Source organism: Kryptolebias marmoratus, linkage group LG9, assembly GCF_001649575.2.
Source record: "Kryptolebias marmoratus isolate JLee-2015 linkage group LG9, ASM164957v2, whole genome shotgun sequence".
NCBI classification, from domain to species: domain Eukaryota; kingdom Metazoa; phylum Chordata; class Actinopteri; order Cyprinodontiformes; family Rivulidae; genus Kryptolebias; species Kryptolebias marmoratus.
This window is the reverse complement of record NC_051438.1, coordinates 29,563,305-29,590,150: the sequence shown is the minus strand read 5'-3', so window position 1 is coordinate 29,590,150 and position 26,846 is coordinate 29,563,305. Positions and strand designations below refer to the sequence as shown.

The following is a 26,846-nucleotide window of genomic DNA, read 5'->3' as shown; positions in this document are numbered from 1 at the left end:
TTCACTGCTTCACTGTTTCACTGTTTCACTGTTTCACTGCTTCACTGCTTCACTGTTTCACTGCTTCACTGTTTCACTGCTTCACTGCTTCACTGCTTCACTGCTTCACTGTTTCACTGTTTCACTGCTTCACTGCTTCACTGTTTCACTGCTTCACTGTTTCACTGTTACACTGCTTCACTGTTTCACTGCTTCACTGGACGAAGTAAAGGTTCTGTGTGTTAAAGAACAAATGTTTCACTGTTCAGATAAAGATGAGCGCCACTGACACTCTGCAGAACCTGACAGGCAGAAACATCTCAGACTACCTGGTGAAGACGTACTCTCAGATCATCGGAAAGAGGTGAGACACACAAGACACACCTGAGAACATACACCTGAGAACCTACACCTGAGAACCTACACCTGAGAACCTACACCTGAGAACACACACCTGAGAACCTACACCTGAGAACCTACACCTGAGAACCTACACCTGAGAACCTACACCTGGGCTAAGGTTTTCTGTCTCTTCTTACAGCCTGAAGAACAAAGTCTGGGTGAATGAGTTCAGGTCAGTCTCTGGATTTATTTCAGTATTTTTATCTTCAGGAACTTTTTACTCCTGGACGCTCTGATGTTCTCCTGTCTCTGCAGGTACGGAGGCTTCTCATTGGGCGCCAGGAGCATGCAGGTCCTTCCACCAGCCAATGAGATCGATGACGCCATCGAGAGAGTCCGAAACGTCTTTAAGCTGCAGAAGGTCAGCTTGAAACAGAGCAGGATTTTACTCACAGATCTCAGATCAGCAGTCCAATTATAAACTCATGAAATGGTTTAACTGGTTCTTCTTCTCCTGGGTCTGAGAGGAACCAATCCAGAACCTCAGGAACCTAAAAGGAAAGCTTTATTTGATGACAGAACTCTGTGTTTGTGTTTCCTGCAGGGAGCCGCTGCCGATCGATTCCTCGACAATCTGTCCGGCTTCATCAATGGCCTGGACACCAAAAACAACGTGAAGGTGAGTGAACCAGAACCAGGAGATCCAGCAGGTTGGGTCCAGGGTTCCTGCACAGTTTGGGAAAAGTCCGGAGCAGGTAAATGAACAGGTGAGGTACAGCTCCTGACATGTTCCTGAACCTGGTCTCCTCAGATCTGGTTCAACAACAAAGGTTGGCACAGCGTGGCGGCGTTTATCAACGTGATGAGTAATGGCATCCTGAGAGCAAACCTGCCGCCGGGCGAAGAGGCCAGCAGGTACGGCATCAACGCCTTCAACCATCCGCTGAACCTGACCAAAGAGCAGCTGTCCCAGGTCGCCCTGTGAGTGCTCACCTGGACCCCCACACCTGATTCCAGCTGCAACACGACTCCTTTATGTTTGATCTCACCTGTCCTCTCTGTCGCTAGGGTAACGACCTCTGTGGACGTCCTGGTGTCCATCTGTGTAATCTTTGCCATGTCCTTCGTCCCTGCGAGCTTTGTGGTCTTCCTCATCCAGGAGCGAGTCAGTAAAGCCAAACACATGCAGTTCATCAGCGGCGTCCATCCGCTGCTCTACTGGCTGGCCAACTTCATGTGGGACATGGTGAGACGTCTGCATGTGTGTGTGTGTGTGTGTGTGTGTGTGTGTGAGGCCTTTCTGATGGTTGTGTGTCTCTGCAGCTAAACTACTTTGTCCCAGCAATACTCGTCATCCTCATCTTCATCTGCTTCCAACAAAAAGCCTACGTGTCATCCAGCAACCTTCCAGTGCTCGCTCTGCTGCTGCTGCTCTACGGGTCAGATACTCTGTACACTGTACTACACTGTACTACACCTTACTACACCTTACTACACCTTACTACACAGTACTCCGTACTTCCTTGTACATCAACCAGAAGCTGATTTGGGGTCCGTTTGCTGACAGCGGCTCGTTGTGTCTCCGTCTCCAGGTGGTCCATCACGCCGCTCATGTACCCCGCCTCCTTCTTCTTTAAGATCCCCAGCACGGCGTACGTCGTTCTCACCAGCATCAACATCCTGATCGGCATCAACGGCAGCATCTCCACTTTCGTCATGGAGCTGTTCGGAGACCACGTGAGTGCACGTCACAGGTGTTTGCAGTCGGACCTACAGGTAAACGCAGGACGAGCTTTAACTTCCTGTTTCTGCAGGAAATCGGCGGCATCAATGACATTCTGAAGAACGTCCTCCTGATCTTCCCTCACTTCTGTCTGGGTCGAGGACTCATCGATATGGTGAAGAACCAGGCGATGGCCGATGCCCTGGAGAGATTCGGTACCACAAGCAGACGCAGACACTCACCAGGTGTTCTCCTCACAGGCGGACTCACCTGACGGCAGGAAGTTCACCTTGTTCTTGTTGTGTTCCAGGTGAGAACAGGTTCCGCTCTCCTCTAGAGTGGGACATGGTGGGAAAGAACCTGCTCGCCATGGCTGTGGAGGGTGTGGTCTTCTTCATCATCACCCTCCTCATCCAGTACCGTTTCTGCATCAAGCCCAGGTGAGTCCAGATCGGTTCTGTTCATGGGACCAATCACAGCTCAGATTCTGCATTTTGTAAAGTTACCAGGGAGCACTTTGTTGCAGTTTTTAACAGCTGTGTGTGTGTGTGTGTGTGTGTGTGTGTGTGTGTGTGTAGGCCAGTCAGTAAACTCACCAAACTGGGACCACTGGGAGAGGAAGATGAGGATGTGGCTCGAGAGAGACACCGGATTGTCCAGGGCCTGGGACAGGGGGACATCCTGGAGCTGCGGCAGCTCACCAAGGTGGGCGGGATTTACACCAGACTGGTTTTATACCTGGCCAGGTGCAGGGGCAGAATGACAGTAAATGTGTCCTGCAGGTGTTTAAGAGGAAGCAGAAGCCGGCCGTGGATCGACTGTGTGTCGGGATTCCACCTGGAGAGGTGAGGCTCACTTCCTGCAGGTGGCGGTGGCGGTGCTGGCCCGGTGGTACCTGTGCAGGTAAACAACGTGAAGGTGACCCGGGCGTGTGTGTTTGTTTCTGCTCAGTGTTTCGGTCTGCTCGGAGTGAACGGAGCTGGGAAAACGACCACCTTTAAGATGCTGACAGGAGACACCATGGTGACCAGCGGGGAGGCCTTCCTGGCTGGGAAGAGGTGAGAGTCCAGAACCTGGCCTGAGTTTAGATCAGAACCAAGATCCTGGTGTTTGTGTTGTGCTGACTCTTTGTTTGGTGAAATGTTCCTGTGTCCTCAGTAAGCCCTGTCCTCGTGTCTCTGCAGCATCCTCAGGGAGATAGACGAGGTCCATCAGAACATGGGCTACTGTCCTCAGTTCGACGCTATCAATGATCTGCTGACAGGAAGGGAACACCTGGAGCTGTACGCCATCCTCAGAGGCGTGCCCGAGAAGGAAGTCTGTGACGTAAGTCACAAATACACACTGTGGGGGCGGAGTCACGAGGCAGTGCTGTGATTGGCTGCTGTTTGATTGACAGGTGGCAGAGTGGGGCATCAGGAAGTTGAGTCTGCTGAAGTACGCAGATAAACGAGCAGGAAGCTACAGCGGAGGAAACTTGAGGAAGCTGTCCACGGCCATCTCTCTGATCGGAGCGCCGCCTGTCGTTTTCCTGGTAAAACACACCTCTTCTTCTTCTTCCTCCTCCTCTTCTTCACCTCTCAGCAGCTGACCAGGTGTGAACGACCTGCGTGACGTTTCAGTTTAAACCAGACTGTCTTGGTTTCAGGACGAGCCCACCACTGGCATGGACCCCAAGGCCCGCCGAGCCCTCTGGAACTGCATCCACAGCGTCATCAAGGAGGGACGCTCAGTCGTCCTCACCTCCCACAGGTGAGACGGTCTTTGTCCTTACTGTGTCTGTCCTCAGTTTTCTGTTAGACCTTCCCTTTGAGTTCTCAGTCAGACTTTCAGGTGTGCCCAGGTGTGTGTCCTCACGGAGGACTTGTGCCTCTGTGTGTGTTGTAGTATGGAGGAGTGTGAGGCTCTGTGCACCAGGATGGCCATCATGGTGAACGGCAGGTTCAGATGTCTCGGCAGCGTCCAGCACCTGAAGAACAGGTAAAACTCTCAGGATTTCAAAATAAGATGTCTCGGATGTCGTGGAAGCAGAACCTTCACTGAGTTTGGACTCAGAAACATTCAGATTAAATATTTTAGGTTCAAACTGTTTATTTTAAGTGGTTTTACTTTCTGACCACTAGAGGGCGACAGACCTGTTTGTCTCACCTGTTTGTGTGCTCCAGGTTTGGTGACGGGTACACCATCATCCTGCGGGTGGCGGGACCCAACCCGGACCTGCTGCCCGTCATGAAGTTCATCGAGAGCGAGCTGAGCGGCAGCACGCTGAAGGAGAAACACCGCAACATGCTGCAGTACCAGCTGCCGTCGTCGCTCACTTCGCTCGCACACATCTTCTCCATCCTCGCCAAGAACAAGGACACGCTCAGGATCGAGGACTACTCTGTCACTCAGACCACACTGGACCAGGTACACACCACACACACCTGGACAGGGCTGATGGGAAACGTGGCGCCCTGAGATGCTGACTGATGACGTTTCTTGTTTTAGGTGTTTGTGAATTTTGCGAAGGACCAAAGTGACGACTACGTTTCCAAAGACGCATCAGTGAGGCGGAAAGACGTCGCCATCAACATTGCAGCATTAAGCCCCGCCCACGGAGCCGCTGAGGGAGGGGGCGAGCAGCGGGAGAGCGTCATGTGACCATGACTCCTGTCATGGCGGCAGGTTTCAGCCTGGACTCACCTGCAGCAGAGAGGACGCCTCCTCGCCTGCTGGGACATTGTGCTGATTTAAACATGGTGGTGGGCGGAGCCACCAGCCACCCAATGCCAGTCAATGCAAATGATCTGCTGTGGAGGCGGCGAGCGGCTCGGAGTTAAAAACTTGAACAACGATGAAGAATCCGAATCATTTCAAACGGCTGAGTGCTCGACTGCAAAATCAGTTTTTTATCAAACTTTGATTCCGTTTTTATCCTTAGACTTTTATTTATATTTGTAGCTGGAACAGAAACATGTAGTCTGTTGTTTTATTTTGGCGGTGATCGCACTGTTTCCTGTAGTGTTAACACCCAATCAGAGTGCTCGATACAAAGAAATTTGATATTTTAGTGTTTTTTTAATAACAGAGGAGCAGATCCAGTAAAGCAGTGAAATACCTCATCAGCTCCTGGAAGGACACCAAAGCATTGATCAGCAGCTGATCGATCGGCGATCTAATCGATCGGTGATCATCCTGTGTCTGACTGCAGCACTTTAAGTGTTTGAGACTTCTGTTTGTGTTTGCACTGATTCTGATCACCATGTTTGTTGTTGTGCTGCTGATGGAAGAACAGCTGTTACGGCTAAACGAGCGAAATAAAACGACTTGAATCGATCGCTTTCGCCTGACTGCTTCACACACGAACACACACCCTGAGAGGGTCGAAGGTCAGCAGAAACCAGTCTGCAGAACCAGGTTCTGAACCAAACTGGACTCAGACGTGAGGAATCACAAGCTTGATCCCAACTTCTTCACTTTTCATTTAAATTCTGCAGAAATGTTGACGGGTACCAAAGCAGCTCCATCCATCAGCTTTCTGCCTCACAGGAGTTTGGAGCTTCCTTTGGTAATAACCAAAGTCATGACAGAGCCAGACTCTTATTTTGAAATTCCTGTTTGCTCTTTCTGTCTTTTATTTTAAATCCTGAATTCTGCTGAATTTACGTGAACAGAGGTCTGAAGTTATACAGGATCTATGGGGGCGGCCATGATGGAAAAACAAAAAAAAGCCTGCTGACTCGCTAGTTGCCATGGTGATCCCCACCATTTTTGGGTGGGGAGCAGAAAGGGGCGGGGCATCACACAGAGTAAAAGGTAAGCCTCAGACCAACAGTCTCTGAGTGAAAACTGTCAGTGGGATCAGAACTTCTTGACCCGTGAGCAGCAGAAGGTTCTGATGGTTCTGCAGGGTTTATGGAGGAGATCTGAAGAGTTAAAAACAGCTCAGATCCAGTGGAAGTCTATAGGAGTTTGGTTGTGTACTCCGCACTTTATATCATCTTAAATTTATTGTAAAGACCCCTTTCCCTCCTTCGTGGTTACCATGGTGACATAGCCCCACGTGACATTAACCACCTGGAGGTCACATGACCAAACGTTGCATCTTTTAATGTCAGTTTGTTTTTTATTAAAATAAAATATTTCCAAACATTCAAACAGTCTCATTTTATTGTTGTTCAGTATTTTAGGTCTGAAGCTCAGCAGAGGTCTAAAGTCACAGTTCAACAAGTCATACATTAGGCTCCGCCCACCGCCAACAGCTCCGGATTACAACTGTGACTGCCTAATCCAGGGAAGGAGGCGGGGCTTACAGGTGTTCCACAGTAAAACACCAGCTGGTCTCTGTTGCCACGGAGACGACAAGATCTTAATTCATGGGGGAGAACGGACACGGGAGCATCAGCTGACTCCTTTGACTGTCAAGATGGCTGACACTGTTCCTGACTGAAACACACACGTGCACACACAGCGGTTAGTGTCTGATTATTGATCAGTGTGATGTCACTTAGACTGTGGGCGGAGCCTCACCTGCAGCCACCACTCTGGCGTCTGTGTGGGCTTTGTGTCGCATTTCAGCTCGCTGGTCGGCGCTGTCGTACCACCAGAGGGCGTGGACTGCAACACAGTGACATCATTACTGAAAACAAAATCCTAAAACAACCAAAAACTTGATGAAAACATTTCCTGTTTCAATAAATGTTAAAATCCAGACATGGTACTGATGACAGACTGCTTCCTGTTTGTTACTGATGACATCAGACTGCTTCCTGTTTGTTACTGACTGCTTCCTGTTTGTTACTGATGACATCAGACTGCTTCCTGTTTGAACTGTAAAGCCGTCAGGTGATGTGTGATGTCACACCTCTCGTACCTCGGTTCTGCAGTCCGAACTCACTGTGGAACGCCCCCAGCAGCTTGCCGTACCCCGGTGCGTCACGGGCGGTGACGGCGGCCTGGAAGGCATTGCCCCAAACCGCCGGACCGCCGGGACGCATCTGGAAGGAAACCAGCTCGTACACACCTGAAACACAAACACCTGCTGTTAGATTCAGGTCGGCGTGATGATGTCACATGCAGCTGTGTGGGGGCGGGACTTACCGCCACTCTGCGCCGGCTTCTGCAGGCGGCTCCAAGGTACCAGGTACGTGACCTCGTTGTCCTGAGACGTCAGCATGGGTAAGGCCTTTGAAATGTACTCGGAGATCCAGGTGGGGTCCTGAGCCAGGGCTACCCGGACCCCTGCCCGCTGGGCGTAACTGTCTGAGGGGTCAAAGGTCATTTAAAGGCCCAGTGAGGGAGGGGAAGTGGTTTTCATTCCTCAAAACAAATATTTAACAAGAACAACAAAAATACATTCTTTATGAACACAAAGTAAAAAAAAAAACTTTATGATTAAATCTAAAAAATCCAAACAAAAAATAAAACCTTCAGAAAGTCTATGAACTACTGATCAAGGTCCTTCAAACGATTACATGAAAGTCTGGATCAATGCAGGACAAACAAACAGATGAGTTCTGGGTCAGGAGTTCTGGGTCAGAACTTTTTACTGAAGGTTTAACAGTTAAGGATTTTTCAGTCTGACGAAGAGGAGCATCTGTAGAAGCAGCAGAAGAAGAAGCCTCACCGTACTTCCATATATGGAAGACCTGGTTCAGGCCGCCGTACTCCACGCTCCAGTAGCCAATAAGCTCCGAGTGGGCGGTGCGCAGGTTGATCTTCTCATTGGTCAGTTTCAGGAAGGCGGCGTTCTGGTCCGGGCGGATGCTGTAGGTGCGGAACTCGTAGAAGGTTCTGTGTTCCTGCCGGGGCCCAGTGGAGAGGCGCGCACAGGGCTGCAGAGAGGAGGGCGAAGAGCAGAGAGGTCTCACTCTGACAGAAAAACAGGAGACCAGGTACCCAGGTCAAAGGGTTGGAGGTGGGTGGTGTCTCTAAACCTGACAGCAGCTGGCAGGCAGACACACTTCTACTACTACTACTGTACTACTACTACTACTACTGTACTACTACTACTACTACTAATAATAATAATAATAATAATAATCATTTGTGAAGCAACAACAGGAACATTAAAACATCCCAGTCTTCTGCTGGGTTTACTCTGGAGTCACCTCTCCATCCTGGAGGAGACCAGGTTGGACGAGGGGGACACCGGGTCAGACCTGGAGGTGACCAGGTCAGACCTAAGAAGAAGGTCAGAGGTCACCTCTGACAGGAATCGTTTAGTCCAGATTCTCTGACTGAGCTGAAATTCTGAACTCTGACCCGGTTTCTGCTGCCCCCTGCTGGATCTCTGACGTCACTACGCGGGCTGATACGTGACTGTGGACCACGACCCTGTGTGCGCGTGCGCGTAACTTTCAGAGTCGCAGAGTGAGGGGTTCGCGCGCGCACGTGCACACCAACACACACTGCTCACTGTTTTTACGCGAGGACGCTGAAGGCCGTGAGGCGTTCAGGAACCCCCCTCAGCTGCTGGTTAATCTTAAACTGGGGGGTTCTGACCTTTAACTATGATCAGAGATCAGCGATACAAACAGCCGAACCGGACCCAACCGAACCACACAAACATCCGAACCGAACCACACGAACACGTGACTCAAACTCTGAGAGTAACCGAGGTGAGCATGCGTGAGTTGTTGTGTTTATTCGCAGAGTAATAAAGGAGGCGTGTTTGTTTCTGCTGCTTCGGACGGTTCTGTTGGGCCTGCGAGGGTCTGTGGTTTTGGTTCTGGAGCAGGTGTGGAGTTAAAGGTGGACTCACCTGCGCAGCGGCGGCAGCAGGTCTGAGCTGGACGGCAGCGGGTCTCAGAGACCGGATCAGAGTCAACATTTTACCCGAGGAGAACCAGAACTGGGTCTAAAAGAAACAGCCCGAGCAGGAGACAGAGATCCTCTGAGACAGGAGGTCTCACTCTGACAGCAGGGCAATGTTTAACAAAGAGACAGAGATCCTCTGAGACAGGAGGACTCACTCCTGTAGAAATAACCCAGTATGAAAAGATTAATAAAAAAGTGGACGATTTGATTTTATTGTTTCATTAATTCTTTTTAAGAACAGATTACACTCTGAACGACACAGAAATATCGGATTAAACTGTGAATATAAAAGAAAAAATGAAAAGATATTTACCAAATAAACCTAGAAGAACCTATTTTGAGTCTAAGAACAAGGATCAGAAGGCTTCATTGATCGATCCCTTGTTGATTAATTATCAGCTCATTTTGTTTTGCCGGTTTCATTTGCGCATGCGCCGGTAATTATTTATTTTTGGTTCCCCGGTAACTTTGGCAAAACAAGAGCAAATGTTTCGAAATCAACAGGACTCTTTTTCCATGATGAGAGAAATAAACACAGTTAAGGACTTGTTGGTTAATTAATTTGTTCCCATGTTATGGAGGTTTTCCATGATGAGAGGATGATGATAAATACACAGATGTGTTGGAAAACAGTGTTTGGTGGCTGACTGATATTTGAACATGACAGAAGTTGGAAAAAGATTGAAAAGCAACACAAGAGCAGGTTTATTTTTTATTTATTTGATGTGTTTTTATTTATTAATCACCAGAAGCTGTCGACTGAAATGAAAGTTACAACCTTGACTCGATTCTGTGAGTCTTTGGACCGAGAAATGGATCCGAAGCGGATCCGACTCTCTGCTGCAGTGCGCGCTCCCGACGCTGGGGACAGAACTTCCTACAAGACCCGGAACCAAAACAAGCGCGAAGTCTGACGTCATATCCGTTGAAGAGCAGGTCCAGTTGAGTGAGCGCGTGCAGTCGGCACCATGCTGAAGGTGACGCAGGTGCTCCAGGTGTGTGTCCGCCGCCAGCTGTGGAGGAGCTTCTGCTCCGCCGCCGCGGGCGATGCGCGGCCGCGGCGGCGCGCTCCGAACCGGAACCAGGTCCAGAGCTGCACCGTGGACCCGAACCTGGAGGAGACGTTCGTGTTCCTGGACTGCTCAGGTGAGGGTTCTATAGTCCGAGTCCGGGTCTGTTCTGTGGTTCTGTTCGGTTCTACAGAAGTTTGTGTTAAACCCAGAGACGTCGGCTCCGCCGCCATATTGGGAGAGTCAACCTGTCAGAACTGTTGGCTGATCCCAGGTGTGTCCGATCAGAACCAGAACTTTCAGGTTCTAGTCTCTGGTACCTGAGTTCAGCTGCATTTCACTGATAAAACAAGTCTTAACTAGTTTGCTTCTGTGAGTTTATTGTTAACTTTTTATATTTATTTGACTTTCGACTTATTTACTGACAGTTGGACTGTTTCTTTATGAAGGAGATAATAGAACTCTGAAATTAATAAATATTGTTCAGAAGATTCAAATCTTTGCTTTAATTTTTTTATTTATTTTTTACATAAAGTCTCAACTTTTTGGAATATAATTTGTTAACAACTTCAATCAAAATAATTATTTTGACTTTAATTTCCAGGCAGACAGGGTTTTGTTTCATGTGGTAAAACATTCCAGTAACTTGTCAGGCATCATCCAGGTGAGGCTGTGTTGAACAGGTACTTCCTGTCTGTCCTGGTCCAGGTCCAGAGGAGAACCCCCACCAAGAGGAGGAGCAGCTCCTCCATCAGCTCCGAGTCTCCTCAGCTGCTCCTGGACCAGCTCCTGATGCTCAGGTCTCCCCTCAGAAACACCTGAGGTCTGTGGGTCAGCTGCAGGTGTTAAAGGGTGTGGCCCTGCAGGAGGCGGAGCTAAGCTCCTTCATTCAGTTCCAGGACGTGGACTTCCCGCTGGACGAGAACCTTGTAAAGTCCAAGAAGAAGAAAAGGAAAAAGGAGAAAGGCGAGCACAAGATCTTTGGGACTCCAGATGTGGACACGCCGGTTAGCGACACCTGCTGCTCGGGCTGCGGCGCCATTTTGCACTGCACCGCCACCGACGTCCCCGGCTACCTGCCCAGCGAGAAGTACAAGGTTCTGCAGCAGGACGGGAAACTGGGCGGGGCCACCTGTCAGCGCTGCCACCTCATCAATCACCACCACAAGGCCCTGAACCTGCAGCTGTCCCACGACCAGTACCGGGACGTGGTGCAGCAGATTCGGACCAAGAAGGCGCTGGTGCTGCTCATCGTGGACCTGCTGGACCTGCCCGACTCCATCGTCCCCGATCTGCCCGGCCTGGTGGGAACCAACAAGCACATCGTCGTCCTCGGCAACAAGATCGACCTGCTGCCCAAAGACTCGCCAAACTACCTGCAGCGCATCAAACGGCAGCTGTCCCGGTACTGTCAGGACGCTGGCTTCGGCTCTCAGGTGACCGATGTCCACCTGATCAGCGCCAAGACCGGCTACGGCATCGAGGCGCTGATCTCCAGCCTGCAGCGGTCCTGGAAGTACAAAGGAGACGTGTACCTGGTGGGCAGCGCCAATGCAGGGAAGTCTACGCTCTTCAACTCGCTGCTCGAGTCCGATTACTGCAAGTCCAGAGCTGCCGATGTCCTCCGCAAGGCCACCATCTCCCCGTGGCCCGGTCAGTACCAGAACCCAGAGATGTTAGTCATCTCCGTTATTCTAAAACTTCCTGATTCATTTTTCCCTCTCCTCTCCTCACCGTGCATTCAGGGACCACCCTGAACCTGCTGAAGTTCCCCATCATCAACCCGACCCCGTACAGGATGTTCAGGCGTCAGGAGCGCCTGAAGGAGGCGGAGCAGGAAACGGAGGCGGAGCTTCAGCCTGACGAGCTGAAGAGGCTGCAGCACCTCAGCAGACAGGGATACTTAGTGGGTAAGATGGAAGTGAGGGGGTGAGGGGCGGGGTTAGACGTGTCGCTGATCACCTGACCACCTGCTCACCTGTTCACCTGTTCAGGCCGTGTTGGTCGCACATTCCAGCCCAACAGAACCAAGACGAATGAGGTCCAGTTCGACCCGGACAATTTGGCGTTTGGAGAAAACGAAGATGGAGATTCATCGACACCCGGTGAGCTGTGATTGGATGGATAAGGTGTGACATCATCACCTCCAAACAGAAACTGACAGCCTGATGAGTTAGCAGCTGGGGTTTGAATGTTCTGATCCAAATCTGGTACCGTAGAAGAACTTCCAGACTTTTACTGAAGCTGAGGAACATTAAAAATACTGTTTTGATCATAGGCCACACCCACTTTAGTCATTCAATACCGTATCTATGTGGAAGATTCAAGATGTACTCCTGAACATGTTTCTAATTTGGTTTCTGCTGCAGAAAGACTTCAGTTGGGCTGAATCCGTCTCTAACAGAAACATTGAGGCTCAAATATCTTTATAAATGTGATGTGTTCCCAGTTTACCATCATTTCAGAACCAGAGTTCATTAAATATGGCTGAACATGTTACTCAGATTATTGGTTTCACTGTTTGTTAGCCTCTGAGATTTCACTAGAAAATTCTCATAAGTTTTACTGGAGAATAATAATAATAATAATAGAATACAAACCGATCATTAACAGCTGTGTTCTGCTTCTTCTTGACCCTGTTCTTGTGTGACTCCGCCCCCAGCTGTCAGCAGGTCACATGACGAGCTGAGCTTCAACGAGGTGAAGGACGCCCACTGGCTGTTTGACACGCCGGGAGTCATGAAGGAGCGTGACGTGAGTGAGAGCATCTTCATGATCAGACGGGTCCAAGCTGGAACCGAAGAACCGACATTCTGTCTATGTTTCAGATCCTCCACCTGCTGCAGGACCACGAGGTCCGGCTGGTGGTTCCAAGCCAAGCCATCGTCCCACGAACGTTCGTGTTGAAGCCCGACATGAGTCTGTTTGTGGGAGCTCTGGCCAGGATCGACTTCCTGCAGGTGAGACGCCCTAAAACATCAGCATGTTGATATTTATTCATCGAGAAAGCTGCAGTCAGCTGGTTGTCACAAGGTCACAGGGTCACAAGGTCACAGGGTCACATGGTTACAGGGTCACATGGTTACAAGGTCACAGGGTCACATGATCACATGGTCACATGGTTTGTGAGTTGATTGTTTATTGAATACATTTCTGTAGAAAACATTCAGCTGGTCTTAGACACTGTCCAGATGTTCACTGCTACACCCTCCTTAGTGGTTGATCTACTAATTGGTTAATTGGTTGATTGATTGATTGATTGTCTGCAGGGAGGAAAGTCCTGCTGGTTTTCAGTCGTGGTCTCCAATCATGTCCCGGTCCACATCACCAGTTTGGACAAAGCCAGCAGTATCTATGAGAAACATGCGGGCCACAAACTGCTGGGGGTGAGTCACATGACCACAGGCTGAGAGCGCCGTGTGCTGCGTTCAGGTGCTGTAACCCAGCTGTTTGTGCTGCGTTCAGGTGCTGTAACCCAGCTGTTTGTGCTGCGTTCAGGTGCCTATAGGAGGCTCGGAGAGGATGGAACAGTTTCCTGCCATGGTCCCTCAGGACTTCACCTTGGAGGGACGAGGTTACCAGGAGGCTGCTGCTGACATCACACTGTCTTCGGCAGGTAAGCGTTTTACCTGCAGCCACAACACCGAGGCCAGACAGGTTCTCCTGTCTCACCTGTGTCCCTGTCTCTGTCTCTGTCTCACCTGTGTTTCTGTCCCTGTCCCTGTCCCTGTCCCTGTCTCTGTCCCTGTCTCACCTGTGTTTCTGTCCCTGTTTCTGTCCCTGTCCCTGTCCCTGTCCCTGTCTCTGTCCCTGTCTCACCTGTGTTTCTGTCCCTGTCCCTATCCCTATGTGCAGGTTGGGTAGCTTTGACGGCAGTGGAAGGGGACCAGGTTCAGGTGAGGGTCCACGGTCCGGCGGCAGCAGGTATCAGTCTGCGGACGCCGCCGCTGCTTCCTCACGTCGTGTCTCTGAAAGGAGAGCGGTTTCGTAAATCTGCCGCCTTCAAACCGCTGAGCATCGCCGGGACGCTGGACGGACTGTCTGCCGCCGGCTCCCAGATGCTGCAGGTCAGGAAGAAGAAGAAGAAGAAGTGAGCGAACAGGACAGGGGGACACCTATCCTACAGGTGGTCAAAGCTCTGCTTCAGACTGGGCTCAGGGACAACGGTCTCTGTCTCCATGGCAACAGACCCATCTCCGGATCCTTGGATTGGTTCAGAACCAGAGTTTCTGTTTGGTAGAAATGTTCAGATCCACGGCTGTGATTGGTCGACTCGTCCTGACTCACATGAACCTGCAGTCTCCTCTGAACACGTTTATCAGAAAGTTAAAGTTGTGTTCTTCTGTCCGTGATGTTGGCGTGTTTAACGTGTGGAAATAAAATCTGAACATGCCAACGAGTCACATGATCTGTTTTTAACATTTAACTAAAAACGTTCTGCAGGAAGGTTGAAGGGTTCCAAAGCTGCTCCAACATCCATCAACTATCTTCTCTAAATCCCAACAAGAATTTGAAACTTCCTCCTGTAATAATCTAACCTGTGACAGAGTCGGACTCTTATTTTGAAGAGTATCTCTGAGCTTTATTGTGAAACTCCAGGCTCAGTCCTCTTCCTGTTTCTCTGAATCCTCCTGAACATCAGAGCTCTGATTAGAGACGACAGGAAGGATCTGTGGCGGCGGCCATGATGGAAACACAGGAGGAAGAAAAGCATGCTGGGTAATATAGAAGACCCAGAAGCTGCTGGTTGCCATGGCACCTCAGGCAGAAACACAGAGTAAAAAGTAAGCCTCAGACAAACTATCAGTCGGATCAGAACTTCTTGACCCGTGAGCAGCAGACGGTTCTGATGGTTCTACAGGGTTTATGGAGGAGATATGAAGAGTTAAAAAGAGCCTTCACTTCCTGTTTGAAGCTCAGATTCAATGGAAGTCAATGAGAGTTTGGGTGTGTGACCTCTGACCTCTGACCTCAGAGATCAGGCTCTAAATTCAATATTCTGTGGTTAAAACCTCCAGAACTCCTCCATCCTAACCTGTGATTTTATAAAAACTGTTAAAGATCTAAAACCTCAGTTCAGTCATTAAAGACCAACTTCCTGTTTAAAAAGGACCGGGTTTAGAGCTCCAAACAGGACCGGGTTTAGAGCTCCAACAGGACCTGGTTTAGAGCTCCAAACAGGACCGGGTTAGAGCTCCAACAGGACCGGGTTTAGAGCTCCAACAGGACCTGGTTTAGAGCTCCAACAGGACCGGGTTTAGAGCTCCAACAGGACCGGGTTTAGAGCTCCAACAGGACCTGGTTTAGAGCTCCAACCAGAACTGGGTTTAGAGCTCCAACAGGACCGGGTTTTACGACTCGTGGAGGACTAAACGCCGCTGATGTCTGAAAGGATTTTTGTTGTAAATTTTCTCTACGTTGATCAGAGTTCTGCTACAGGAAGTCTGAGCTCAGTGTTCCTGATGGAGACGTTTGTTTTGATGGATTTTAAAAGCTGTGAGGAAATAAATCAGACAGATGACGGCAACAAGTCAGAAATGCTGCTTCAAACGGATCCAAGAGTTTTTTATTAAACTGCTGTCAGTTTGTTTGTTTATCAGGTTCGTCACATCATGTTGGTTCTGATCCATCAGACAGGCTGAGCGTCCTGTCTCACCTGTCCGCAGGTGACCACAGAACCCAACGATCCGGGCTGGTCGTCTCAGACTCCAGGTGGGACTCTCCTTCAGTTCTGCACCCACACCAGCCGACCCAACGAGTTTATAACAGAACCAGTCGACTCAGACGTCATACGGCCTCTCCTCCTCCTCCTCCTCCTCGGTCTTCTTGGTGAAGGCGGAGGACAGCTCCTGCAGGAGGAGCTCCTGTGAGAGCTCCTGCCTCTTCCTCACCGCTCCTTCTCCGGTGCTGCTCGGCTCCAGCGCCTCCTCAGGGCTGCTGGCTGTCTGGACCTCCTCCGGAACCACCATGTGCTCCAGATGTCCTGTCTCTGAGAGGACAAGTCTTAGCGGTAGCTCGTCCGGGACCTCCTGGGTTTCTGCGATTCTGCTGGACCGGAAACTGGTCTCCAAAGACTTCAGAACCTGCAGACCGAAGTCCCCGACCTCCTCGTAAAGCGGCTCGGGGAGGTCCGGAGACTCAGACCGCTCCTCAAACGAGTCCTGCTGGACCTTCATGGGCTGAAGACACAGACATGGAGAATGGGTCAGTTCTGCACAAGTTCTGGTTCCCTCAAAAAGCAGCACAGAACAGAAACACTACGGACTGGGCAAAGAACAGAAACAAAAACCAGAACCGACAGGTCCAAAGAACTCACAAAGTACATGGAGAGCGTCCTCCGGTCGTGGAGTTTCCTCTGCAGAGAGAAGATCAGAAGAGTCTCAAACAGAACCGAGAACCAGGCCCGGTTTGGGAATTAAAGACCAGAAAGTGCTCGTACCAGCGTCTGGTTGGCCGACAGCATGCTGCTGTTGCTCTCATCTCCTCGGATCGGAACCAGCGGCATCGTGCCGAACCTCTGCTTGGAGAGGTCTGACGAGGAGTGGCGCCGCAGAACCGCAGGACCCGGGTCAACGTTCTAAAGAAACCCACAGAGAAGCTGCAGTGAGATGCTTCAGTCCTGGATGGCCTACAGGAGGACCGCTGAACTCACCTGAGCTTTCAGGAAGCTGGTGACCCAGTCCCACATCTCAGCCTCAGAACTGCAGCACAGGAACCTGAAGGAACACAAACCGGGTCCAGGCTCAGTAACCTGGATCAGCAGGAGGTTCTGTGTGAGTTCTGAGCCCATACTTACAGCTGGTGTTTGTCTGACATCACCGTGAAGCCCCACCTGCAGGGACAGAACCTTCATCAGAACCAGCACAGAACTGTTCCACCTGTGAACGTGTCCTGCCGTGTTACCTGCTCGGAGCCTTCAGCTTCCTGCGGATCCCGATGTAGATCTTCATGGACTTCAGAGACCATTCCTTCTCTGGTTTGATGCTCTGAACAGACAAGAACCAGTTAGGGTTCTGCCAGACCCGGATCCTAACCCCGGAACCCTGCTCACCTTCTTGTCTTTGAGCAGCAGGAGTTTGTGGTCTCGGATCTGGAACGTTCTCTCCTGGAACCTGGTTCCCTGAAGGAGCTTTGGAGGTTCCTCACGACACCTCAACAGGCCGACCTTCATGATCTCACTCATATAGGCTGGTGAGGACAGACAGGGACGGGGACAGACAGGGACAGACAGGGACAGACAGGGACAGACAGGGACGAGGACAGACGGGGACAGACAGGGACGAGGACAGACAGGGACAGTTCTGTTAAACAGTTTCCTCGTTGTCACACGACTGTCAGTCTGTAGATGGACACGTGTTTCACCTACAGGTGAGGATGTTGATGCCTTCTCCTTTAGGAACCTTCTTCACCACCAGGTAGGCGGAGCTTGGGTCGGCCATCTTGCACCACTGCAGCGCCTGCTCCAGAACTTTCTCTTTGGGGTGTAAAGGTCGCTCTGAGGACAGGGTCAGGGTTGCATTCATCCATGGGACCAGGCAGACAGACAGACGCAGGTGGAGAGGAGTGGCAGTTAGACAGGTGAGACAGGTGTGTGGGTATCACAGGTATACAGGTGAGACAGGTGTGCAGGTATCACAGGCATACAGGTGAGACAGGTGTGCAGGTATCACAGGCATACAGGTGAGACAGGTGTGCAGGTATCACAGGCATACAGGTGAGACAGGTGTGCAGGTATCACAGGCATACAGGTGAGACAGGTGTGCAGGTATCACAGGCATACAGGTGAGACAGGTGTGCAGGTATCACAGGCATACAGGTGAGACAGGTGTGCAGGTATCACAGGCATACAGGTGAGACAGGTGTGCAGGTATCACAGGCATACAGGTGAGACAGGTGTGCAGGTATCACAGGCATACAGGTGAGACAGGTGTGCAGGTATCACAGGCATACAGGTGAGACAGGTGTGCAGGTATCACAGGCATACAGGTGAGACAGGTGTGCAGGTATCACAGGCATACAGGTGAGACAGGTGTGCAGGTATCACAGGCATACAGGTGAGACAGGTGTGCAGGTATCACAGGCATACAGGTGAGACAGGTGTGCAGGTATCACAGGCATACAGGTGAGACAGGTGTGCAGGTATCACAGGTATACAGGTGAGACAGGTGTGCAGGTATCACAGGCATACAGGTGAGACAGGTGTGCAGGTATCACAGGTATACAGGTACAGTAGAAGCCACTCACCCAGCTGTCCATCCTCAATGGCTTCAAAGGTCATCCAGATGTCTTTGTCTCCGGCCGGGATGTTCCTCATGTACAGAACCTGATTGGTCAGCTCCTCAGCACACATGGTGGGAGACACCTGCGGGGTCAGAGGTCACGTGTGTCACACCTGTCGGGTGACAGCTGATGATTGATGGATGTACCTTCAGAGTGATGCAGCAGTCGGGGATCTTCATCTCCAGATAAACTTCGATGATGAGATCACCGGCCTGAGACAGCTGAGGACACAAAGTGTCCATCAAACTACTGATCCTTTGCCTGTCACTGTGTGTGTGTGTGTGTGTGTGTGTGTGTCTGCACCTGTGTGTCCTTCCAGCTGGTGATGAGGCTGATTTCCAGCTCGATCTGAGTCTGATGATCCTCATCAATCTGAAACACCATCAGAACACAGAATATGAGCAGGTTGTTCAGTCGGTACCATCAGAACCACACGTCCCGTCAGCAGTCCCTTACCTCGAAGACGTACAGGTAGTTATCGATCAGGTCCTCCACGATCTTCACCTCGTGTTCTCCTTTCCCGTCCGTCTGGAACAGGCTCGGGGCGAACAGCAGCGACAGGTTCTTGGTGCACATCTGGTTCAGGTCGGCACACTTCTGGACCCTGTCCGGGAGGAGACGGGTCAGAGCTCATTGGTTCACGGTGCTGGTGCTGCTGTGGGCGGAGCTTACCTGTACAGGTGACTGATGAGAGCAGCCAGAGTGGTCCGGTTCACCCGGGGAAGGGTCCGGATGATTTCTTTGTAGCGGTCTAACCTGGCCGACTTCTGAGGAATTTCTGAAAGTTTATGATTGGAAACTTTTAATTTTAATTAAAAATATGTAAATATATTTTTAAATGGTACACGCTGAGTTCTGGTTCTGGTCTGGACCTTCCCTGCCTGGACCTGATGTGTCACTGATGGAATAAGAGCCTAAAGTCCAGAAGAACCAGATCCTCCGGTGGACTCACTGGCAGCCTCCTGCCACAGCGGGTGCAGCTCGGCCATGAAGATCGGGTCGTCGATCTCTCTGAAGAACCTCTTGAGAACGTCGGTCACGTCCTCGATGAAGTGGTCTCCGATCCGCAGTTTGACGTTTCGAGCGTCTTTACGGAACTCCTCCATCAGCAGCCGGATCCTGGACTTGGCTCCGTTCTTCCTGTAGATCCCCTCGTGGCCCAGACCTGCACAGAATCATGAGAAGGAACCTCAGTGAGGAGAACCTGTGTTGAACTGTTCGCAGGTCAGAGGTCAGAGGTGAAACTCCTCCTCCTCACCGTACTGCGTGATGAAGGCGATGCAGCTGTCCACGATGATGGGGATGTTGTTCCTGCTCAGCTGCTGCTCCCTCAGGGTGTTCCCCTTCCCTCCCGCCGCCCGCTGGATGTCTGAGTACCACAGAGAGAAGTCGGTCCGCCCCACGCCCTGCAGGTGCAAAGTTCTGAAGAGGAGAACCGACCCAGTGATGAAGATGAAACATCAGAACCAAAAACCATCCAGCAGAGAAACACGCCTCACCTGCCCTTCTCCACCAACACCAGGACTTCTTTCTTCTCGTGGTTCTCGCTCTCCGAGGTGACACCTTCAACACAAACACACACAGCTTCACTGACAGAACCGTTACGATCCGTAGAACTGCACCAGAACCAGAACCAGGACCGGGTCACTGACTCAGCTCCTGCAGCCGGTTCAGATTGATGATGTCCTCAGCCGCTCCGTCGTTCTGGGGGCAGATGAACAGGTTGGACTTCTGCAGGACGAAGTAGGCCTCCTTCCACTGCTGAGGGTCCAACATGGCTCGGTACCGCAGGAGCCCGACCCGCTCAAACTCCCGGGTCAGCAGGCAGTGACAGCTGAGTGGCGTCGCAGCCTGAGGGGCAGATGACAGATACTTTTCATTTTAATTCACTGAGAAAATGTTCTAAAATGTTGAAGGGTTCCAAAGCAGCTCCGACATCCATCGTCGTCAACAGGAATTCAGGACTTTCTCAGAAATGATCTAAGCTGTGACAGAGATAAACTCTTATTTTGAAAGGTATCTGAGCTTTATTGTGAAACTCCTGGTTCAGTCCTCTTCCTGTTCCTTTAAGCCCTGAATCCTCCTGAGACGACAGGAAGGATCTATGGGGGCGGCCATGATGGAAACATTACCTTAATAAAGACTAAACAAATTAACAAAACTAAATTCTGATTTGTTTAAAAATAACTACAGCAACTAAATTATTGAATAATGTGGAAAACAACAGAAAGATTGTATTTACCCTTTTAGAATACAGTTTTCTTCTCAGAATAAAGAAAGAAAATGTTTAGAAGCCACCAACCCTTCTGAGAACAACGTCAGAACATTTCAGGACGATATTTTGCAGTTTCTGAGTCGGAGGTTCGAACCTGTCCGATGGCTCTGGTCCAGTTGTGCAGCGCGTCGGCCGTCTCCAAACCAAACAGGTGACATTTCTCTGACGTCAGATACACCTCGAAGGTGTAGCGGAACCTAACGGACCACAAAAAGAAAGTTCTGAGTTACAGTTGGAACAAAGACCCGACAGGTGGCGCCACTGAGCTGGACCCAGACCTGTCGATGAATCCGTTGTTGTTGTTGGCGGACGGATTGGGTCGACTGACGCCCAGACACACGATGTCCTTCACCCTGATCTGCAGGCAGGGTTCTGTAGATCGGTCCGACTCGTAGAGGAGCAGAAACTGATCCACCGAGCACCAGAACTTCTGGAAGTCTGACGAATGGAGCACAGAACAAGTTCAGGTTCTGCTTCTGAAACGCAGACGATGTTCCGGTTCCTGCAGAACCAACACAGACTCCTCCCACCTTCTCGAGTTTTACGGGTCAGCGTTCCTCTGTTGACGGACGAGGCCTTGAAGAGGAACCCGGAGAGAAGAACGGGCTGCATGATCTCATCATAGACGCTGGGATCTGAAGGACAAACACACAACTGAGTCCAGAGAAGAATACCATGCAGGAACCAGAACTGGGTCCAAACAAACAGAACAGGAACCAGAACTGAGTCCAGGCAAGAACACCCTGCAGGACTTGGAGAACTGAAGTTCTTCTGAACCCGACAATTTGGGCTGATGAAAAAGAGTTGAGTCCTCACCTGTGGAGCTGAGGGGGTCCAGGTGTTTGTGTCCTCGCTGGCAGCCATCTGATTGGCTGGCGAGGCACGCTGACTCCGCCTCTGAGAAAATCTGAGTGACGGTTTTCAGCAGAGTCTGTTCAGAGACGGCAGCACACAGAACCTGTAGGAGACAGAGAGTCGTGTTTTCTCTGCTGCTGACGGCCCAGTGCATGATGGGAAAGGGACAGGTAGCGTTCAGTCAGACCTTTAGCAGCTCCTCCTGGCTGCTGAACGCCGGGTGGGCCAGTCGGAACCGACCGCCTCGGTACTTCTGGGTGATGAAGTCCCTCCTCTGCTCAGGCGAGGCGTCACAGTCCAGCTCCTCGGACTCAGACAGACGGGCCGCCCAGAAATCATTGGCCCGATCGTTCCCCAGCATGATGAAGAGCTGATAAACAAACAAACAAACAAACAAATAAACAGTCAGAATTTCATCTGAGTATCAGCCGCCCCCAAACACACCCCAACCCCACAACGAGGCTCACCTGGACGATCTCGTTGCTCCAAACGCTGGTGTCGAGTTTCAGACTCTGAACTTTGGAGACCATCGTCCCCAGACTTCTGTGCTGCCCTGCACACACACACAGGCTGCATGAATTCTTCAGATGTGACAAACAAACAAGTCAGAGTTTGTGTTTCCCGACCGGTGCGATCTGAGCGTGCTCACACAGTTCCACCTGCACTGCTTCATGTCGGTACAGGTACTCAGAGTCTGTCTCACCTGTTCAGGCTGTTAAATGATTGAAACAGCAGCAGGAATAAGATCAGCCGGTTGTGCGTGGTGGTTACCACGGTAACCTGGCTAGTTATGTGCTCCGACATGTCGGTAGAATCACTGTTTGTGTGTTTGTGCTGGTTGTTGTGTTACTGTAGGTACTACCTGCGCAGTTCTTGCAGATGACCACACACAAGTTGATGGAGGCCCAGTCCGGGTTCAGGGCCTTGCAGTCGGCACACGTCCTGTTGGATCGGTTGGACCAGATCTTCTCTGCCACCTCGTAATCCGACAGGGTCTCTGCGATCGCCTCCTGCAGCGCCTCCATCCAGTCCCGCTTGTCCCGGTCTGACTCGGCCGTGAAGCTGAGGAGGAGAACAAAGATCTGCGGTCAGGCTTGTTGGACCATCGCCATGGTGACGCCGTTTAGAACGACCATCATTTTGCAGGTACATAAATCATTCTGACTGTTCTCTGATTCTTATTCTGCAGAAACTAACATTAAAGCTTCACGTACAGAGCAGGAACTAAAGTCTTCATTTTGACATCAGCGTGTTTGTTCACACATGAAGAGTTCTTTAATCGGGAGGATTACAGGAACGTTACAGGAGGACAAACTACCTGAAAGTTTTGTAAGGAGTGATGAGCTCAAAACTTTTGTGTTTTCCGTCTCGGATCGTCGCTCCTCGAGCTTCGATGACTGTGATGCCAATCCCGTTACGGAAACACTGCAGAGAAACATGAAGAGGAATCACTCGTCCAGACATTTCCCTGCATCTTTAAAACCAACAAATCTACATCCAGTTGAAACTTCTGAGCGGAACGTTGGATCAAAAGCTACCCCTACTCCCTGTTTTATTGCGTCATTTCCTGTCTGCCTTCAGGTGACAGACTCCCCCTGCCTCACCTGTTCGCTCTTGTAGAGCCAGATCTGGTCCGTGTTGATGGCGGCGTACACTTTGGACTTGGTTCCTTTCAGTTCGAGGACTCCGTGTTTCTGACAGTGAGATCCGGGTCCAAACCGGTGCCGACCAAACACCAGTTGGTCCCTGACGTGTTCCTGCAGCGTGGACACCCAGCGCAGCTTCAGCACTGTCACAAGACACATGGGGGTGGGGCACTCAGTTATTGCCATGGCAACAACCTCGGTCCATCAGCTCATAAACACCGGACCAGTCCTGGTACCGTCAGAGTCTGACAGGTCCTCCCTCTTTCAGCAGCAGAACTAATTTCAATTATTAATACAAAAAGAAACAATCTAACAGTTCCAACCCAAACTTTAAACTTAAATAAAGTTTCAAACAAATCAACAACTTCCAAATAAAACATGTTCACCTTCGTTCTCCGTCCGAAACACAAAAATCCGGTGACTCGTCACGATTTCAAACTTGTTGTCTTTGGCTGGACGGGCCATCTGGATGGCAGCCAATGGGATCACTCCTTTAGGGTAAACGTCCTGGAAGAACACAAAGGTCAAAGGTCAAACGCTGTGAGGGGAGTTTCAGTCCGACAAATCTAAATCCCTGCTTGCGAACGAGAACGACGTCAGACAGGAGCAGAAAACCAGCCCTGAAGAAGAGATTTAACAGCAGGGACCGAGGACGGAGCCCTGTGGGACACCACCGAGGACAATCTGAGATCTGAGACGGATCGGGTTTAAAGGTCTAAGACGGACTCTGAGCTGCAGTTTAACTCGTTGTGTTGGATTGATTTAGTGTTCATGTTATTGTTTTCCTGGAGGTTTTTCTCGTATGTTTTTTGCAGTTTAACTGCAACATCTGTTCTTCTCTTCCTGTCTAATGCGACACCATGATTTCACTTCCTCTTGATCCTGAACCAGGACAGGTCACATGACCCCATGACCCCAGCAGAGGGACACCTGCGTACCTTCTCCCCCCCGAAGTACATCAGGTTCTTTCCATCAAACTTCACGAAACGCTTCTGGAAAACGTAGTTCCTGAAACAGAAAAACATCATCAACATGATCCCAGCTGGAGGAAACAGAGACACCCAAATAACAAAAAACAAATTTATGAATTATTTAACGTTCTCGTCTTCAGGAGCAGATCGAGACGGAAGAGGAAAGAACAGGCACACACCGAGAGGAAGAACAGGAGGAAGAGGAGGACAGCAAGGTGACGAGGCAGAGGCAGTTCTTTAGACGGGAGGAGATAAAGGGAGAAGCAAAGAAGAAGAGATGCAGCAGTTCAGCCAGAGTTGACCTCTGACCCCTGATGAATACACAGACAGAAAAACCAGCTGGATTAACCAAACAAAGCTTCATTTTAAACAGGTGCGTAAATCAAACGCACCCGATTTAACCAGTCTAACATGCTGCAGTCTGACAAAGTGATTAAATGAAACGCACCCCAGTTTACCTGTCGTCAGACCAGGTGCATAAATCAAACACACCTGATTCAACCAGTCTGATGTACCTGCAGCTTAAGCGAGTGTATAAATCAAACGCACCCCTGTGGCGACAGCTTGTCCAGCCAGCCGCTTATGATGGGCGGGGCTCTCTCGGTCAGGGAGGTGTAGCTGGCGTACGGGGAGATTGTCAGCTCGTCGTCGCCCTCTGAAGGGAAGGCGTGGGGGGGCAGAGACAGGGAGCGGGGAGGGGGCGGAGCCTCTCCCACTGTGCTGTAACCCTGAGAGTCTCCGGCGTGAAAAACCTGCGACATGCGCTTCTTCCAGGGGAGTCTGTGACACCTGAAGGTTCAAATGAAAACTTTATTGACACACAGCAGAGCAGACAACAGAGTGTTTCAACCTGTGGAGAACCCCAGGGTTCTGTACCGAGTCCACTTTTATGTTTTGACTTTGTAAACCTGGACCCAGACAGTTTTACACAAACCTGTTGTTTGTGTAAAACTGTTGGAAACTCGCAGCCATTTTACCCATGATCCTCGGCGAGTCTCTCCTCTTCCGTCCTCGTCTCTCTGCTTCTGTCGCTCTGCAGGATCAGAAACCAGTCAGTGAGAACGCTTCTGTCCACGTCGAACCTGTGTCGTACAGGTGGCGGTCTCTGCACCCCAGGGGGCGGAGCTTGTTGTACCTCACCTCAGCGGTCTGTGGAGGTCTTCTGGTTTGGAAAACAGATTCACAGTAAGGGCTGATCTCCTCCTCCGGCTCCTCTGTGGAACCGAACAGAACAGTCCGAGGTTCAGTTCAGGAAAGAATGAAAATATTCAACCTGAGTGAAAGAAAACTGATGTCTGAGATCTGAAGGAACAGGTCTGGCTCTGGTTCTGGTTCTGGACTCACCTCTGACTGACCCTGAAGAGTTGTTACTTAAAGTGCTGCCACTGAAACAAACAAATCAATAATCAGGACTTTTTATAAGACATCTCATTTAATGTTCAAATCTTTAAATAAATATTTAATACAAATAAAAATCTCCTGCCAGTGAACCCTGGTCTGGACTCTGGAACCTGTCAAGCTAACCCACCTGTTCCTGTCTGGGGCGTTTCTGGGTGGAGTGGGAGGAGCTTGGATGCAGTAGCTCCTCCCACCACCAGGGACAGCAGAGCCGGGTGAGGTGCCCCAGTATATATCGTTAGAGACCATCTCTATCCCTCCCCCACTGGGAGAACCTGGAGATCCGGAGAGCCTGGTTCCGTCCAGGCTACCGGGACGAGAAGACAGCGAGGATATGGGTCGTCTCAGTTCTGTCCGTGTGGACGAGGACTGTGGGGACACGGATGAAGATGGTGGGGACACTGAGGAGGCGGCGGCGTGGTTGAACCTTGGAGGAACAGGAGGTACCACGCCTCCAGCATCTGTCAGAGACAGGCTGCGGGTCGGCCTGGTTCTGCTCGTCTGGCTTGGTCTCCGGATGTCACCAGGAGTGGGCGTGGCCTCTGAGGGGAAATCACAACTTGAAGCTGGATTGGACAAGGCCTCTGAGGTTTGACCAGGAGTGGGCGTGGCCTCTGAGTTGAGACCCTCCAACATGGTGAAGCAGATGGACTCCTGGGACAGCCTCCTGGGAGCTGGAGGTGCTGGTTCAGGTGTAGGACTGAAATGGATGGGCGTCGTCCTGCGGCGGTTGAACACGGTTCGGGGTTTGGGAATGGGCTTCATCAACATGGCTCGCTCCATCATCGACGGTCGGCTTTCACACAGGAGATCTGCCTTCTGATTGGCTCTCTGACTCTCCAAGCCCTGGATGTGGCTGACCAGTCGCAGAATCCTCTTCCTGTGTCCTGTGGCGGTTACACCCAGACTGACCAGGGCGTCATGGTCCAGGTGAGTGAAGTCTCTGGCCAAAAGGAGGCCTGCTCGGCAGAAGGTGTCCAGGTACCTGCAGGGACAGCAGAAAGCTCCCTGATCACATGATCAACCAGCTGAGCAAAGATGACAGATCTACGCATCACTCACCTCTCCAGGTGGATCGCTGCCAGAAGCGTCTCAACCGACGTGCTTCCATCCAGCGAGGCCATGATGACCAGCATTGAGTCTGGATCGGGCTTTGTCTCCTCCGCCTGCAGGAAACTCGGCGGCCATCACGGACCTACAGCAGGAACGGGCGGCGGTGGTTCATCTTCAGGAGAGAAACAGAGCAGGGTCACCTGAACGTCACAGAGAGCAGGACCTGTCTGCAGACCCCACGTCTCAAACTGGACTCAGGAAAGTTTCATTAGTTTTTGATCAAAGTAAAAGATTTAAACAATTCTGCAGCTACCAGTTAGCCCACCACGAAGGATGCTAGTTAGCATGCTAGAATGCTGTGTAATAATGAGTTGACATCCCAGTACATTTCAAACCCAACAAGACTCTCAGGCAGAGGTTGGTCCACCCTAAGGACAAAACACCCAAACCCAAACTGAGCGGAGTTGTGTATGCAGTTCAGTGCAGCGAAGAATGTTCAGACCTTTATATTGG

The 26,846-nt window shown here is 50.7% G+C and overlaps 4 protein-coding genes across 9 annotated transcripts in view; 2 read left to right on the top strand and 2 right to left on the bottom strand.

The window, feature by feature from the left end:
• abca1b (ATP-binding cassette, sub-family A (ABC1), member 1B) overlaps positions 1-5,362 on the top strand; it is a 33,193-nt gene extending 27,831 nt beyond the window's left edge. For 2 of the 3 annotated variants that reach the window (XM_025011084.2, XM_025011083.2), the window contains exons 30-48: positions 249-343; positions 521-553; positions 637-742; positions 926-1,000; positions 1,133-1,302; positions 1,390-1,567; positions 1,645-1,760; positions 1,914-2,058; positions 2,136-2,259; positions 2,355-2,484; positions 2,623-2,749; positions 2,827-2,889; positions 2,996-3,102; positions 3,229-3,370; positions 3,444-3,578; positions 3,693-3,796; positions 3,932-4,024; positions 4,210-4,453; positions 4,535-5,362. In XM_025011084.2, the coding sequence (XP_024866852.1) occupies positions 249-343; positions 521-553; positions 637-742; positions 926-1,000; positions 1,133-1,302; positions 1,390-1,567; positions 1,645-1,760; positions 1,914-2,058; positions 2,136-2,259; positions 2,355-2,484; positions 2,623-2,749; positions 2,827-2,889; positions 2,996-3,102; positions 3,229-3,370; positions 3,444-3,578; positions 3,693-3,796; positions 3,932-4,024; positions 4,210-4,453; positions 4,535-4,687 (2,340 nt within the window). In that variant the 3' untranslated portion in view covers positions 4,688-5,362. The remainder of the gene's footprint in view (positions 1-248; positions 344-520; positions 554-636; positions 743-925; positions 1,001-1,132; positions 1,303-1,389; positions 1,568-1,644; positions 1,761-1,913; positions 2,059-2,135; positions 2,260-2,354; positions 2,485-2,622; positions 2,750-2,826; positions 2,890-2,995; positions 3,103-3,228; positions 3,371-3,443; positions 3,579-3,692; positions 3,797-3,931; positions 4,025-4,209; positions 4,454-4,534) is intronic. The other variant, XM_017438054.2, reaches the window with a different exon arrangement.
• Positions 5,363-6,178: 816 nt separating this feature from the next.
• Positions 6,179-8,951, bottom strand: nipsnap3a (nipsnap homolog 3A (C. elegans)). 2 transcript variants are annotated; one of them, XM_017438056.3, is made up of 6 exons: positions 8,790-8,951; positions 7,653-7,860; positions 7,127-7,288; positions 6,891-7,049; positions 6,557-6,643; positions 6,179-6,472 (listed from the first exon to the last, which is right to left on the bottom strand). In XM_017438056.3, the coding sequence occupies exons 1-6, from the start codon at positions 8,856-8,858 to the stop codon at positions 6,396-6,398; spliced, it is 762 nt and encodes a 253-aa protein (XP_017293545.1). In that variant the 5' UTR covers positions 8,859-8,951; the 3' UTR covers positions 6,179-6,395. The 2 variants fall into 2 exon arrangements, with proteins under 2 accessions (XP_017293545.1, XP_017293546.1); XM_017438057.3 differs by having other exon boundaries at positions 6,900-7,049.
• On the top strand, positions 8,492-14,254 carry noa1 (nitric oxide associated 1). Of its 2 annotated transcripts, XM_017438055.3 has the most exons (10): positions 8,494-8,646; positions 9,595-9,991; positions 10,564-11,508; positions 11,601-11,765; positions 11,850-11,960; positions 12,518-12,609; positions 12,684-12,815; positions 13,125-13,241; positions 13,354-13,471; positions 13,711-14,254. In XM_017438055.3, exons 2-10 carry the CDS (start codon positions 9,814-9,816, stop codon positions 13,947-13,949), a joined length of 2,097 nt encoding a protein of 698 aa, XP_017293544.1. In that variant the 5' UTR covers positions 8,494-8,646; positions 9,595-9,813; the 3' UTR covers positions 13,950-14,254. The 2 variants fall into 2 exon arrangements, with proteins under 2 accessions (XP_024866854.1, XP_017293544.1); XM_025011086.2 differs by lacking the exon at positions 13,711-14,254 and having other exon boundaries at positions 8,492-8,646; positions 13,321-13,459.
• Positions 14,255-15,393: 1,139 nt separating this feature from the next.
• The window catches only part of arap3 (ArfGAP with RhoGAP domain, ankyrin repeat and PH domain 3), a 35,939-nt gene continuing 24,486 nt past the window's right edge, over positions 15,394-26,846 (bottom strand). For both annotated transcript variants that reach the window (XM_037977436.1, XM_017438064.3), the window contains 34 exons: positions 26,343-26,505; positions 25,411-26,265; positions 25,227-25,267; positions 25,023-25,096; positions 24,860-24,915; positions 24,432-24,671; positions 23,850-23,919; positions 23,298-23,418; positions 22,870-23,054; positions 22,584-22,690; positions 22,128-22,327; positions 21,733-21,818; positions 21,453-21,635; positions 21,227-21,368; positions 20,941-21,045; positions 20,689-20,848; positions 20,505-20,607; positions 19,788-19,986; positions 19,635-19,698; positions 19,394-19,557; positions 19,088-19,300; positions 18,808-18,913; positions 18,592-18,739; positions 18,439-18,507; positions 18,282-18,356; positions 18,100-18,217; positions 17,222-17,350; positions 16,907-17,043; positions 16,759-16,841; positions 16,652-16,687; positions 16,508-16,571; positions 16,295-16,432; positions 16,172-16,210; positions 15,394-16,034 (listed from right to left, as the gene is read on the bottom strand). In XM_037977436.1, the coding sequence (XP_037833364.1) occupies positions 15,636-16,034; positions 16,172-16,210; positions 16,295-16,432; positions 16,508-16,571; positions 16,652-16,687; positions 16,759-16,841; positions 16,907-17,043; positions 17,222-17,350; positions 18,100-18,217; positions 18,282-18,356; positions 18,439-18,507; positions 18,592-18,739; positions 18,808-18,913; positions 19,088-19,300; positions 19,394-19,557; positions 19,635-19,698; positions 19,788-19,986; positions 20,505-20,607; positions 20,689-20,848; positions 20,941-21,045; positions 21,227-21,368; positions 21,453-21,635; positions 21,733-21,818; positions 22,128-22,327; positions 22,584-22,690; positions 22,870-23,054; positions 23,298-23,418; positions 23,850-23,919; positions 24,432-24,671; positions 24,860-24,915; positions 25,023-25,096; positions 25,227-25,267; positions 25,411-26,265; positions 26,343-26,416 (4,983 nt within the window). In that variant the 5' untranslated portion in view covers positions 26,417-26,505 and the 3' untranslated portion in view covers positions 15,394-15,635. The remainder of the gene's footprint in view (positions 16,035-16,171; positions 16,211-16,294; positions 16,433-16,507; positions 16,572-16,651; positions 16,688-16,758; positions 16,842-16,906; positions 17,044-17,221; positions 17,351-18,099; positions 18,218-18,281; positions 18,357-18,438; positions 18,508-18,591; positions 18,740-18,807; positions 18,914-19,087; positions 19,301-19,393; positions 19,558-19,634; positions 19,699-19,787; positions 19,987-20,504; positions 20,608-20,688; positions 20,849-20,940; positions 21,046-21,226; positions 21,369-21,452; positions 21,636-21,732; positions 21,819-22,127; positions 22,328-22,583; positions 22,691-22,869; positions 23,055-23,297; positions 23,419-23,849; positions 23,920-24,431; positions 24,672-24,859; positions 24,916-25,022; positions 25,097-25,226; positions 25,268-25,410; positions 26,266-26,342; positions 26,506-26,846) is intronic.